At 46.1% G+C, this 14,984-nt stretch overlaps 2 protein-coding genes across 4 annotated transcripts in view; both read left to right on the top strand.

Annotated features, from left to right (window-relative positions):
* The window catches only part of ADNP (activity dependent neuroprotector homeobox), a 34,976-nt gene that overhangs the window by 7,025 nt on the left and 12,967 nt on the right, over window positions 1-14,984 (top strand). The window contains exon 1 of one of the 3 annotated variants that reach the window (XM_055138801.1): window positions 14,134-14,151. The exons of the other annotated variants lie outside the window; for them this stretch is intronic. Coding sequence (XP_054994776.1) covers window positions 14,136-14,151 — 16 coding nt within the window. The 5' untranslated portion in view covers window positions 14,134-14,135. Of the gene's footprint in view, window positions 1-14,133; window positions 14,152-14,984 lie in introns of those variants that run through there. 3 annotated transcript variants of the gene reach the window in all.
* The window catches only part of DPM1 (dolichyl-phosphate mannosyltransferase subunit 1, catalytic), a 45,883-nt gene that overhangs the window by 27,514 nt on the left and 3,385 nt on the right, over window positions 1-14,984 (top strand). The window lies entirely within an intron of this gene.

The raw sequence follows: 14,984 nt of genomic DNA, 5'->3' as shown, positions 1-14,984 counted from the left end.
CATTGAGCACAAGTTTTTTTAAGTGTAAGGAAATACAACAGTTGAGCACATTTCAGTTTTCTTAATAGTCCGTTACAAACTAAAAATGACTCACTATAATGCAAAAGTATCACAGCGTAGTGATTTTATTTAACAAAATAAAGTTTTACTTAAACAGTAACAATTTAATAAAATGACCTTCTGAAATTTATGTCAAGATGCACATCGCTTCTTTGTGATCAGCTTGTGCACCTGGATTTCTAAAGGACTTTTTTTTTTTTTTAATGTATTTATTTATTTATTTAGGGTCACACCTGGTGATGCACAGGGGTTATTCCTGGCTCTACACTCAGGAATGACCCCTGGCGGTGCTCAGGGGTCCATATGGGATGCTGGGAATCGAACCCGGGTTGGCCGCGTGCAAGGCAAACGCCCTACCCGCTGTGCTGTTGCTCCAGCCCCTCTAAAGGACTTTTTGCTTTTAAAGATTGGCATAAGTCTATTGACTTCTCCATAAGGTAAATAATGTAATTACAGAGTCACAGATACTACCTGTTAGTATCATGTAAGCATACAGATTAGTTTTGAAAGAAATCGCAGTATTAAGACTGGAGCAGCTGCCATATATTTTCTATTGTCTGGAAATTTGGCATTTGAATCTGATGAAAACTAAGCCCCAATACCCCTTTAACTGAATTGCTACTTTGAATGTAGAAGATGTTTACTGTTTACCATGAGTATTTTCTGCCTTGATGATTGAGGCAGTTTTGTAAGAGGAGCCTCATGTGAATGACCATATTGGCCACTCTCTGTCTACGTGGTTGCTATATGGGGCCCATACCCAGTGATGCTCAGGCCTTCCCCCTGGCTCTGCTCAGGGTTGCTGGGGGGTGGTCAGATGTGGGGGTCATAAGTGGTGCCAGGAATTAAACCCAGGTTGTCCACGTACAAGACAACTGACCTACCTGTTGGACTCTCTGGCCCTATGTGGTTTTTCCATTGTTTCCTGATTTCTATTTAGAAAGGAAGGGGGAAGGATGGCAGTGCTCTTTCAGTGTCTGCCTTGGTGACACATGTGTTTTGTGATTTGATCATGGCCTACCTTCTATACCTGCCGTTATGGGTCAGCTTAGGTGAGAATCCATGTTGTGTTCGCTGGAAGAATGGCTCTTACTAATGGGCTGCTGAGTTATGATCTTGAGAAGATCAAGTTCCTATTAATATGGAGATATGTGTGGTTGTGTAAGTAGGAAAGTCAAAATGTGAGCAACTCTAGTGAGAATTTTGATTTTTCTGTGCATACTTGGACTCTAGTATAAATTGTAAAATTCCTTTTACCACAGTTTGCCCTTCCCCATGCATATATTGGCTGTTCCTTGCCTTTAGTAATTTATTGCCTGTTATTTTTAACTTCTAAGATGGCAATTTTTAAATCCTGAAATTTTAAGAATTTCATCAGTACTCAAAAAATACGTTGATTTGGAGGGCCAGGGAGATGGCTCACAGACCTGGAGCACATGTTTCTCAGGCAGGAGCCCCGTGATCATTCCTGACACTGCATGAGCACTGCCAGGTATGACCCAAAAACAAAACAAGACCCCCAAAAATTGAGGAACACATGAACAATTCTGATACTTTAAATAAAGGAAGGCTGCCTTAAACACATTTTGGAGTTTAAAGCGTAATGCAGAAACTGCAGATAACAGAAGACCCGGGTGTTCCGACTGCCCTCAGACATGAAAATACAAACCCCTGTACACCCTAATTTCTTCTCCAGTATGTCTGTATATAGATTTGTGATTGAGTCGTTCAACTTCGAGTTGTGTGTGTTGCTCCTCATAAGACGTGACTGGGGCTTTAAGACGATTTCCCATCCCTTCTCGGGCTGTTCTGGGTTTCAGGCAGGGAAATGAAGGCGACACTGACGAAGTGAGCCCCGGGATGTGTCTGGGTTGGTCCCCAGGTCTGTGCTAGAACATAGCGTTTTGAGTGCTCTTTGAGCTGTCTGCTGAGGCCTCAAATGAAAGCTTCAGGGCTTTGTAGTGATGTCTGTGCATCTGTCTAACGCCCAGAGTTCCAAATGACGTCCACAGTGAAAGAAGCTCACCACACCGAGAGGAGTATGGTTAGAAATCACGCTGGTGGCTGCTGGTAGTATATTTGTCTGGGATTTGAAGCTGACTCTACAGACATGTAAACAGAAAAATCTGCATGTGCCTTTGCCTTTCCCAGGGTTTTGGGTTAGAGCATTCATACTCCCTCCCTCTGATCAGTTATTTTTACTTAGAGAAACGCTGGCTTTTACCCTTCTGCCTTTTCCTTTTGTTCTTTATGTTCCTTTTAAGAACTCGTGGAAACCTGTGCTTCCCTTGAAAATGTGTAAGGTTACTTTTTCTGATGAGAGCTAATGACAGTTGTGGACGTATTTTCAAAGATCACACCTTTTTGTATATAATTACAAGTTTATATGTATTTGCATTTATTTTGGGTTCTTGTTGAAGTTCTAGTGCATCAGTTTAAGTGGTACTGAGCTTGGGCAGTTAAGAACATGCTAATATGAACAGTGCACACATGAAAACCCTATGTTTATAATGTGTATAGAACAGATGTCTGGCTACAGCACCTGATTCAAGTCACAAAGCTAATAGGTGGCAGAACAGGGTTGATTTAAAAACAGGTCCAGGGGCCAGAGCAATAGTACAGAGGAGTGTTTTGCCTTGCACGTGACCAGCCTGAGTTCAATCCCCGGCATCCCGTTTGGGCCTTTGAGCACCGCCTGGTGTTGCCCCCACCCCCTGGGGGAAAAAAAGAAACAGAAAAAGAACTGACGCAGTTCCAGGATTGGTTTGGTTTGGGGGCCACACCTGGCAGTGCATGGAATACTACACAGTTCAAGAGATCAAACTTGGGGCTGGAGCGATAGCACAGCGGGGAGGGCGTTTGCCTTGCACACGGCCAACCCAGGTTCGATTCGCGGCATCCCATATGGTCCCCTGAGCATCGCCAGGTGTGACCCAAAAAGAGGGAGGGGGGGAGAGATCAAACTTATTATGTGAGCATTAGATTTCTATCCTTAATAACTGTATCTTGCCCTTTTTTTGTCGATAGACAAAAGCTTTAATGTGTTATTGGAAGCTTGAAGTTGAGGTTAAAAAAATTTTTGCCTCAAACGAGAGAAATATTACAGCAGGTTAGCCATTTAGCCTTGCATGAGGCTGACCTGGGTTCAGTCCCTGGCACCCCGTGTGGTCTCCTGAACACTGCCAGCTATGTGCGCCCCACCCCCCCAAAAAAATTTTTTTAATCTGTGGCAAAACATAAATTTTGATACATACTATAAACTTCACCTTGAACCTTTTTTCACTTTGTCTATCAGTTTAACATTTTAAAACATACCTAAAATTCTGGTGATAGTGCAAATTTGTCTGGAATGTGCGTCAGCTCCCACAGGTGATTTTGATAACTAGCCGAGTCTGTTATTTACTCTTGTACTCAATGAACTGTCTTCAGGCTCCATTGGATTACTCACTAAAGTGTCATTAGCGTACTATTACTTCAGTGCTGTGTCTCTCTGTGGCTGCACGTGGCATCCAAGATCTAGCTGCCCCACTCAGGGCCTCCCGTCTCCAGCTTGCCTTATCAGCCTTGTCTGACATTCCTAATTGCTCCGGCGGTGCCATATCAGCCATTCTGAAACTCGTGGCCGTTCCTCGAACTCCTTGCTCTCTTTAGGATCTGTGCCACCAGGTTTTTTACAGTGAATTTGGATTCCCAACCTAATTTAGTGGTTCCAACTCAATAGCTGCTTTCCACCCTCCCCAGACCTTCCCTGCTGGGAATCACTGCTAGCTCTTCCAAAGCCCTGGAGCCTTCCCTTTGTGGAACATTTGCCACTTTTCCTGTATATATTATACGAGGTGTCGACTCTTTAAGCCATTTCTAGGCAAAGACTGTTAATTTGCACTTAGGAGTGCCTGCTGTGGGCCAGCCACCAGTGTAGAAATTGGGGAGAAAATGGGGGAAAACAAAGGTCACTGTCCCCTTCAATGGACTTCCTTTGCCTGGAATGGTGAGATGACATCCTTGTCCCTCTGCTTGTTGTGTGGGGGATCAGGCCGTATTTAATGTCTCTGAAATTTGAGGAGCTTTTAAGATAAAACTGTCAGGGTGTCATTAGAATTTTGGTGATTGATGATTTCAAATCCGTTTTCAATTTGCTATTACTATCATCATGGTGGGAAATTGTGTTTAAAGTACTAAAGTTTCATCCTCGTTATCTCTGAAAAGATTTCCTGTTTTATTTTCCCTAGAACCTCTTATAGTCCCATTCTTGTAACTTTGAAAGAAACACAGGTGATTTCAAACCCTAACACAGGGAAATGCTGTAGAAGTCGTCTATACTGCCACGTGGGCTAGCTCAAACAGCCTTGGCCACCTCTCTCAGACCCCTACCCCCCACCCTCTTTTCTGTTGTCCCCTAGTCTCCTGCTGTGGCTTTTTGCCGGGTTAGGGAGGGCGGGGGTTACACATCTAGCAGTGCTCAAGGCTCACTCCTGGCTCTGCACACAGATCGAGCCCCAGGTCGGCAACCCCCAGACCTGCCGTTTCACCAGTCTTTATCTAGAGCCCCACAGGAAGGCCATACGGCTCCTTCCTGAGAAATGCTGCTCTAGAGCAATTCCAGTTTTGCAAAATAGAAATTAGTTGGGCTTGTTAAAGTTACCCCAGCAGGATTAAATCTGTTAAATCGGTGTGAATTAGGGTTTATGACATTGACGAACGTAGTCTTTTACACACTTCTGGCTTCATAAGTGGAGCAGATACACCAGGGAAGTGAGCTCTTTGGAAGATTGCTTTAAATCTTTAAAGGAGTTTGGGAGCCGTTAACATATTCCCAGGGAGTGGCTCACTTAATGTCCAAATAATAAGGCAATTTATTCATACTCTGTGAGGTCCGATACTAAATCTAGAACTTGCTCTAGAAAGTCCCAAACTTACTTGACCTACTGTTCCCTTTTCAGAAGAATAATGCTCCCTCCCCCTCGAAATTCACCTTTAAGCCAACAGACTAGCGCCCCCTCCGTTGCTCCTGAAACAACTGCTGCCCCACCACCAACCAGTCTTCCGGCATGGGTTGGCATGGGGGTGGTATCACCCACTTTGAGAGATACTTGGATTCCTCAGGCCCTTGCTTACTGTGACCCCCTCCTCCCCTAGCCCTGTCCCTGGCCTCCTGCCGTGATGCCTGCCTCCATTTACATAGTAATCCTCTGCCGCCATTGGATTATCCTTGGGGCCCCTCAGAAGAGAGTCCATCTGTTCTTGTGGGAGAAACCTTTTGATTTTGGTCACACCCTTTCTGGTGCTAGGGGCTGTTTGTGCCCATCCTCTGGAATTGAACCGGGGACTCCCACCTGGAAAGCCTGTCCTGGGACCATTTGGGCTGTCTCCCGGGCCCCTAGAGGAAGGAATCTTAATACATGCTAAATAATCAGTTTGGGCAGACTCGACAATGTAGAGTGTACCAGTTGTGAACCCAGATTATCCTGCTTGGTAAAATTGTAACTAAACCTTGTCTAGTTCCATGTTTGCAACTGTTGACCTTTAATTTTTGAGGCTTCATAATCTTAAAAATTTTATTGGGGGTTGGGCGGGCTCAGGGGCTTCTCCCAGCCCAGTGCTTAGGGGTTGTACTTAAGGGACCTGGTAGTATTTAAATCCTGGTAGTATTTAAGGGACCATAAGGTGTCCGTGGTTGAACCAAGGGTTCCTGCATGGGGATCGTGTGCACTAGCCACTGAACAAAATATTCAGCCCCTCGATGCTTCTTTTGAGGGGTCACACCCAGTGGTGCTCAAGAGCTTTCCTTTGCTCACAAGTGACCTCTGGTAGTGCTTGAAAGAATCATATTCATTTTCACGATCAAACGTGCACCCTCCTTCTAGGCAAGCACCTGTCCTAAAATACTGTCATCTTAGGGGCTGGAGCCATAGCACAGCGGGGAGGGCGTTTGCCTTGCATGCAGCCGACCCGGGTTCAATTCCCAGCATCCCATATGGTTCCCCCAAACAACACCAGGAGTAATGCCTAAGTGCAAAGCCAGGAGTAACCCTGATAATCACCGGGTCTGACCCCCCCCCCCCGAAAGAAAAAGGAAGGGAAAAAAAATATTGTCATTTAACTACACATCTCCAGGACTTTGAAAACAGAAACTGCCATTTGCTCGAATCAGTCCTCCTTCCGCTCTCCCGACCCCGACCGTGCCTTGGCAGTCGGTCTGCTACTTTGTGACTAGCTGAGTTTGACTGTTCTTTGTATGGCCAGTGAAATGAATCCCAGTGTCTTACCAGGAGGTGAGCAGATCTGCACATTGTTTTCTCTGCCTTATGTTATATTGGAATATCATGCAATATTCAGCCTTAAGCCAGGAATTTTGACATAGCCTACAACATGGGTTATTTTCAGGAAAGGAAGCTGCTGTAGAAGCCAGTCACAAGAAGACAAGGTAAACTTTTTAGGTAGGGGTGCTTACCTTGCAGCCTGCCCCAGCTTAGATCCCTGGCTCTCCCACGTGGTCTCCCAAGCCTGCCAGAAATAAGCCCTAAGCACAGTCAAGTGTGTCCCTCAAATCCATTCGCACCACACACACACACCACCACCCCCCAAGAACATCGTTAGTCAAAATCGTAGGCCAGAAAAGGCAGTTCATGGGGCTGGAGCCATAGCACAGCAGGTAGGGCATTTGCCTTGCAAGCGGCCGACCCGGGTTCGATTCCCAGCATTTCGTATGGTCCCCCGAGCACTGCCAGGAGTAATTCCTGAGTGCATGAGCCATGAGTAACCCCTGAGCATCGCCGGGTGTGACCCAAAAAGCAAAAAAAAAAAAAATACCAGAAAAGGCAGTTCAAAGAGCTCAGTGTTTTGCCTTGCATGACAGAGGCCCGAGTTCTGTACCTGGCTCTGTATGTTACTCTAGCCACACCTGGACTAACCCACCAGCCCCGAGCAGGACTCCAGACCCAGCTGACCTCCAAAAGTAATGATCAGAGACCAAAGATTCTAGTTGCCAGGCACAGAGGGAAAGGGGTGAAATGCTGTTGAGGGTTTTTAAGATTTTATAAAATGTCTTCATTGTACTAGATGTTAACTGTGCTGTATTTAAGCAGAGATAACAAAAATGTTTGAAGTATCAGTTCAGACTTAACCACATTCAATGCTGTGTTGTCATTGGTGGTAGGGTTTACCTTTTTGGAAAGGACGGTTCTATAAAACTTTCCGGTAGTATTGCTTTTCTTGTTGCATATAAAAGTTGAAATATATAGGCTATTTCTTTTATAAGAAAGGCTATTTTTTAAAAGTAGAGTTAAATCTACCTCTTTATTATTACCTGTGGGTAAAATTGCTAGATGTGTTCTTTGCCTTATCTATATATATATATTAATTGGGGGCCACACCCAGTAGTGTTCGAGAGCATTCCTGGCATTGTTTTGGGAAATCACATGTGCTGGGGATTGAACCGCCTGTGTTGTCTCTCAGGCCCTCATCTGTATTTTATAATTCCGTATTAGATGCTTATGGGCAGGAGGTTATTAACTGCAAGTTGAGATGGAATTCATACCTACTGTTCTCGTCCCCATTGAAAGTTCACAGTCTTAAAGTTGAATAAAGTTCAGTGTTTTCAGAGTTTCGTGACTGTCATGAGGCTGAGTCTTAGACTGTTTCCATCGCACAAGGAGCCCTTATTGTGGTGACATTCTTCCCTGGCCTGGGCAGCTCAGTACTTTCTAGTCGCCTTTCAGGTCAACTTACCTTATCTAGTCAGAAGGGGCCTACCATGAGTGATCTTCTGAACTGAAAGGTATTCCAGGATGGACTTGTGTTGGGCTTATCTCAGTACTTCATTCTTCTTATGGCTAAATCATACTGGGTGTGCCGTATTTTAATCCATTTATCAGTTGATGGAATATGGAAATTTGGATGGTTTCTCTTTCTGGGTATTCTTTGGTAAGAACATTTTCTGTCTGTGCTTTTTTTGTGTATATCGATGCTTTTTAAAAAAGTGGTTTTGTTACAGAAACAGTTTTTTAGGAAAGGGAGTAGACTAGCCACCCCTCCAGAAAAAAAAAAAATGAAAAGATCACCAAGATCACTGCTTTTCCAAACAGTATTCGATAGTGCTTCACTTAGTTGCTGATGAAGAGGGTGTATTGGGTTCGCCCCTGGGTTCTCTCTGGTTCAGAGCACTGCTTTTCCAGGACAGATGGCAGCTGCTGTGGTCTGGAGTATGAACCTCTGTCTCTTGTGTACCCTAAGACCTGTGCTGTGTGTTTGCTTGCTGTGTATTTATTTGCTCTTTTTCACTTTGGAATCAGATTACTCATCCCTTATGCTCCCCCAGCACTGCCAGGAGTAATTCCTGAGTGCAGAGCCAGGAGTAACCCCTGTGCATCGCTGGGTGTGACCCGAAAAGCAAAAAAAAAAAACAAATGCACCTTTCAGGAGCTTTTGTTTTTACTGGGGGGGGAGTACACCCACCAGTGTGGGTGGATTGAACCTGGGTTGGTGTCATGCGAGGCAAGTGCCCTGCCCACTATACTATCTCCCTGACCCAAGGAACATTTATTTTAAAATAATATTTACAGGGGGCCAGAGCGATAGCACAGCGGGTAGGGCGTTTGCCTTGCACGCGGCCGACCCGGGTTCGATCCCCGGCATCCCATATGGTCCCCCAAGCACTGCCAAGAGCAATTCCTGAGTGCAAAGCCAGGAGTAACCCCTGAGCATCGCTGGGTGTGACCCAAAAAGCAAATAATAATAATAATAATAATATTTACAGTTGAAGAAGTGTCCTCTCACTTTGTCCCGGTTTTGATGAGGCACATCTGGAAAAGCAGTTTATTCAAGGTACCAAAGAGGTTGTCAGATCCATGTTGACTTAGTTGTCAACAAGGGCGATGGTGCTTTTAGTTGGGTGAGTCGTCATCTTTGCCCCCACCGGTGGTGCTGAGTCTGCCGGTGTGTGTCACTCCTGGCAGGGCTCTGTCGAGGTGTTGCGCTATCCTGAGCAGGGACCGGGCAAAGTGTCTCACTTACAAAGGCAGTCAGATGTCTGTAGCTGATGAAAGTTGAGGACGAGTCACATGAGATGCTGTCGAGAGGAAGCTGTTCACTGTGGGATGAACAGTCTCACGAGCAGGGTTTGGGCTCTGCTGACTATATAGACCAGGTTGTAGAGGAATTCACGCACCCTTTCTAAAGAAGGCACAAAAGTATTCCTCTAGCCAGAGGATTCGTGCTTTATTATTGTTTGCCTTATATAGTATATCTATCAAAGCAATAGTTATGAAAGAATTCAGTCATTGATTTAGTTGAAACTAGAAGAAAGTAATTCTTCAGGTGTAGAAGTTATTTTGTATTTGACAAGTCATTCAGCAGAGGTTCTTTAGCAAATGACAAGAATAGTAAAGAGTAATTCAGCTATGGAAGTTAAAATAAAAATTATACTACCCCTGTCGGCTTATTTTATTAGGTATTGTGTTACTGTTTGAGCAATATAATTGGTGTTCATTATTCAAATTTAGCTTTGAATACAAGTGTGTCTTCATTTGAAAGCAGTTTCCCTCCTGCACTTTCCAAAAATCTCTTTTTAGCCTTCATGCTGCTACATGTTCCCCTTTAGATTTCAAGAGGGGGCTAAACTTTCTTGTCTTACCTCAGTCAGGCTGCAATGCAGTTTTTATTTGCTGGTCCGTTCTGTAACCGTTCTGTGGCTAGAGACTTGTGCTGGGATTGAAGAGGAAAGTGCGGGGGGGGGGGGGGGGGGAGTGGCTGGCCCTGGCTCTGGCACATGGAAGAGAAAACTGAAAGCTGCTTTGGCTCAGTGCTGTGAGTTAGAAAAATACTGAGTTGGGGGCTGGTGCGATAGCACAGCGGGTAGGGCGTTTGCCTTGCCCAAGGCCGACCCGGATTCGAATCCCAGAATCCCATATGGTCCCCTAAGCACCAGGGGTGATTCCTGAGTGCATGAGCCAGGAGTGACCCCTGTGCATCGCTGGATGTGACCCAAAAAAAAAAAATAGAAAAATACTGAGTTGGGCAGGGTGATGGCTTCAACTGTATGTATACTACAGTCCAGACTCTCGATGTACTCAGCCATTGGAGAGTTTTCCTAAGAGGGCGTTGCAGAATTCATTTCCTAAAATACAAATACCTTTTACAGCTAGTTTATAAATAAGCCTTTTTGATGCTCTTTTTTTTTCTTTTTTTTTTTTTTCCTTTTTGGGTCACACCCAGTGATGCTCAGGGGTTACTCCTGGCAGTGCTTGGGGGACCATATGGGATGCCGGGGATCGAACCCGGGTCGGCTGCGAGCAAGGCAAATGCGCTCCCGGCTGTGCTATCGCTCCGGCCCCTGGTGATGCTCTTAAAAGCAGATACGGTACCTGTGTTCTCAGTGATGGTAAAGAGCATGTGGGGAGACTAGCATTGCCTGGGCCAGTGAGAAAAGGTGTTTGTAAGTGACCACTCTTTGACTCAGTGGCAATAAACACAGATTTGCTGCTGGGGGGAAGGGGTGGGAGGGGGGAGGAAGAGTGCATAAACAAGGGAGTGTTTTCTTTCTTTTTGAGGGGGTCTCTTTCATATGTCTGGGCTTGGGGCCACACGATAGTGCTCAGGACTCACTCTTGGGGGGGGCTAAGGGACCGTCTGGGATGGTGGAGGTTGAGCCTGGGTCAGCCGCATGCACGGCCTAGGGCCTGCTCGATGTCCTCTCTCCGAACCTTTCTTCTAGTTCTCCCCTTGGGCATGGGCATGTGTTTCCAGAGACGGCCATTGCTGCTTTGGTAAGAAGTGCTGCCCCTGGGCCTGGAGCCATAGCACAGCGGGGAGGGCGTTTGCCTTGCATGCAGACAACCCGGGTTCGATTCCCAGCATCCCATATGGTCCCCTGAGCACTGCCAGGGGTAATTCCTGAGTGCAGAGCCAGGAGTGACCCCTGTGCCTCGCCGGATGTGACCCAAAAATTAAAAAAAAGTTCTGTCCCTGTTGCCAACAAAGTGACTTTACGTTTATGAGACAGTTAGAATAGGGCTGGAGCACTGGTACAGGGAGGAGGACACTTGCCTTGCAGGCAGCCCACCAGGAGTAAGCCCTGAGCACCACCAGTGTGGCTCAAAAATCAAGGGGGGGACTGTAACAGAGCTTAAAAGTACATTGTAAAAATTTGACCCTAAAACTTGTATAGCGTATAAGGTATTGATTATAAATACTCAAATCTGCGTTGACTGGAGTGCTTTTAAGTGTCGAAGGTCTGGTTTGTCTGGCCTTGTGGTTTCTTGTGGGGAGGACGGTCACGCTCATTTAGTTGTGGTGCCTGCCTGCCAGAGGTGGAAGTGTTTGTGCATCTTTTAGTTGTGGGTGTGGTGCACACACCTTGGTTGCAAAGCCCTGGAAATGAGTTTGTTGTGCGGCTGGAGGCTGATTGCAAAGGCAGAGCCAGACTTTTGGCCTCATGCTTGCAATGCCAAGGCTTTGCCGTGAACTCTCCTTGGTCTCAGACTGTCATTTTGTTCCTGGGAGTATCCCTACAAACTCAGGATTCTGCTGTAGCATCAGACTCTGCTGTGATTGATCACCAGCTCTAGATTCTGTTTCAATAAACTGCCGCTTTTACATAAATTTGCCTTACAGGCTTAGCTTCGGCTAATAACTTTTCTAGGAGATAATTCCTGAGTAGAACTTTTTTTCCCTTCTGCTCTCTATTCCAACTGGCTTTTCATTTCAACGCTTCTGCTGAGAGAGAGAGAGAGAGAGAGGGAGGGGGAGGGAGGGAGAGAGAGAGACTTAAAACTTATTTAGAAAGATGAGGGGGGAGTTTATGTTCAGATTCTCCAGAGTGGAAGTAAGCAAAGAAAGAAGTATAGCCATGAGCATGTGGGGTGCATGTTCAGGGGAGAACAAAGGCTTGAAGGCTTTTTTTTTTTTTTTTTAATTTCTTTTTGTTTGTTGTTTTTTGGAGTCACACCTGGCAGAGCTCCGGCGCTGTTCCTGGCTGTGTGCTGGAGAATGAAGGGGCCAGAGCTGTAGTGCAGTGGGTGGGGCACTTACACACCGCTGACCCGAGTAAAGCCCCACCACACAGACCCTTGGGGTTGCCCCTCGCCCCCCACAAAAGGACAGGTGCCGGCGAAGGGGCGGAGAGGTTGGTGGCCAGGCTGGAAGTTGCCGCCGGCACTGGGGAAAGCAGCATGGAAATTGCTCTAAAGAAGGCTGACCCCTGGCGCTGGGGTGGGGGGGGTGGGGGCAGAGGGACCTGCCCTACTCAAGGCCAGCGCCCTCCCGCTGGCCCTGCCCTAGGCCCTCAGCTAGGGTTTCTTTAGAAATAAAGCAGGAGTGAAAACTACTGGTTATGCTAAGCTGCTACCGGGAGAAAGTGACAGTCCTTGTCTTGGAGGTGTTTTGAGGTGTTAGAGGTATTTTCTTGTGACTTGATAGGTACTTCTAGTCACTGGTATAAATGGTATAGTGTAAATTGACAGTCACTAGGGTAATGGTAAGTGACCAGTGCTCCAGTGTAATGGTATTCACAAGTCTGTATTCTGATACTAGAGGGGAGCAGCTTACTAGCAGGTCATGGGAACTAACTGCATAGTGTACGTTTGGGTTTTCTGTCATGTTGAGTTGCATCTTAGGTTCTTATTAGGATTGGGGGGATAGAGTTATATTCTAGGAAATGCCAGACTAGATTGATACTTGGCGGTAGTTTGGGTTTTGTTGGGGCCTCCCGGCAGTGTCTAGTGGACTGTGGAGCCACTTCACCCCGGGTGGGTCCGTGCTCGTGCCCAAGGTGGTGCAGCTCCAGGGGCCAAGTTTGTTTGGTCACAGTTTCTGGTGGCATGGAAGTGGATACTTTTTTGCTTTTCTTCTTCCCCTATAAAAAAGAAATTATTTTGTTCCTAGTATGATGGCTTTGCAAAGGATTATAATTAACATTTCTCAGTTCATGACCCCTTTGCAATCATTGATATTGTGTCCTCATCCTTCTCCTGGATAAAAGCAACCTACAGTGAACTAGGCCCTGACTGCCTTCATTTGTCCTCCTGGTCCTTGAAATTGGATTATTACTTTTAGTATGTGGATGAAAGAGATGTATGTATTGTATGGGACTTGTTTTAATTCATATAATTCTCTATGGATCAGATTCTTACTTTCTAAAAACTGCGCTTGAGGGGCTGGAGCAATAGCACAGCGGGTAGGGCGTTTGCCTTGCACGCGGCCGACCCGGGTTCGATTCCCAGCATCCCATATGGTCCCCTGAGCACCGCCAGGGGTAATTCCTGAGTGCAGAGCCAGGAGTAACCCCTGTGCAGAGCCAGGTGTGACCCAAAAAGAAAAAAAAAAACTGCGCTTGAGTAGGCAGGAGTTTGGCCAGGTAAAAAGCCTTGTGTCCCAGTCACTGAATGTGGTCATAAATTTACAAAGATTGATGGGAAAGGGTTTGCGTAAATTATTCAGCAATGAATTTAAATTGCCTTCAATTGGTAATAAAACACTTGTAATGTTAATGCTGTTATTAAGTCATCTCATCGCATTTAACTCTTTCCGTGGGTGACTATTCCACACAGTGTTTGGACATGTTTTTGTGTTTCTTAATTAAACCAGGAACCGCAGCATTTTTCAGGGTAACTACATCGTCCTGGCAAAACTCTTCCCACTCCTGCTAGTTCCAGTTCAAAAGAATCATGAATTGACAGACACTCCTCATCTTACCTGGAGCTAACGACTCACTTCCTCCCCCTGTGGGTCTCCCCAGACTTGGTTACAAGTGACAGGAGCTACACCCAGGTTGCCTGTGTTTACTCTTGAGACAGTTGGTTGAAGCACCTCGAGCATTCCCTCCCCTGCTGCGCCAGTTCGGTGACAGTTTTGACTCGATCTAAGACACGCGCCCAGGTCTGCACTGGTCGTTCAGTGCTAGACCTCCCAAGCAGGACCCGGGGCCCGTGTGATGCCTGCCAGGGGTTGAACCAGGATTTGCTGTGCATGCGCCTTAGCCCCCTTATTCTCTCTCTGATATCTAGACCTGATACTCTTGGAAAGCATCTGTGCGCCACCATACCACCCACCCACCACCGCCGGCCCCATCAGGCCCTCTCATGGGACTTCCATCAGGTCAGTCCTGACTCCTGTGCATTGATGGCAGAGGGACTTCATAACTGCAGCTCATCAGTCGAGGAAGGGGTAGCTCCAGGAGGTTGTTAAACAAAGCTTGGGAAAAAACAGATCTCTACCTCAGTGACTCCAGTGTCAGCTCTAGGCACTTGCTTCCATCCCCTGCAAATACGCCAAGAAGAGGTGCCCGTGTCTATTGTATTAGTAAGACGTGGGTGCTTCAAAAGTGATCGGTGACTGTTGGTACTGTAACTTTCATTACATTGGTTATTTCCCCCTTTTCACTGACTATCTCTCCCGTTAGCTGGAAGGCTTACAGGAGTGGGCTAGCATTGACCATCTTGATAGCAAAGGAGACGCAAAGGAAAGGATTAGCCCTCAGGAAATAAGCCCGTTCCTCTTCATTTCTTTCAAAGTCCATCTCGATAGAGAACATCTGGCACTATTCTAAAGTCTCTTCTTCCCTAAAAATAGTGATTATATTCTGTTTATAACCCTATTCAAAAGTGAAGAAAACGACCATAATCTCAGTTAGTTTCCATTTTGTTCCTGTGCCTCAGCCACTAAAGATATGGGCCTCTCCTTTTCCAAATTTCAAATTCCAGAAACCTTTGAGAGGAGTAAAGAGATTATCAGGAGTGATGACTGTGAAGGGTTTTTATTATCTCTGTCACTCCCAGCTGTGCTTGTGGTACAAAGGATCAAACCCAGAGCCTTGGTCTACAATCTTGGTCACATTTCCCAGCCCTGTATAAAGTCTCAAGCAAGGGGGCCCAGAGGGAGTGTGGGGGTAAGGCATTCTCCCTGCTGGTGGCAGACCTGAGTTTGATCCC

The sequence above is a fragment of the Sorex araneus genome, chromosome 5 (genome assembly GCF_027595985.1).
Source record: "Sorex araneus isolate mSorAra2 chromosome 5, mSorAra2.pri, whole genome shotgun sequence".
NCBI classification, from domain to species: Eukaryota; Metazoa; Chordata; class Mammalia; order Eulipotyphla; family Soricidae; genus Sorex; species Sorex araneus.
The sequence above is the reverse complement of the archived record's forward strand: the minus strand, read 5'-3'. Positions and strand labels throughout refer to the sequence as shown.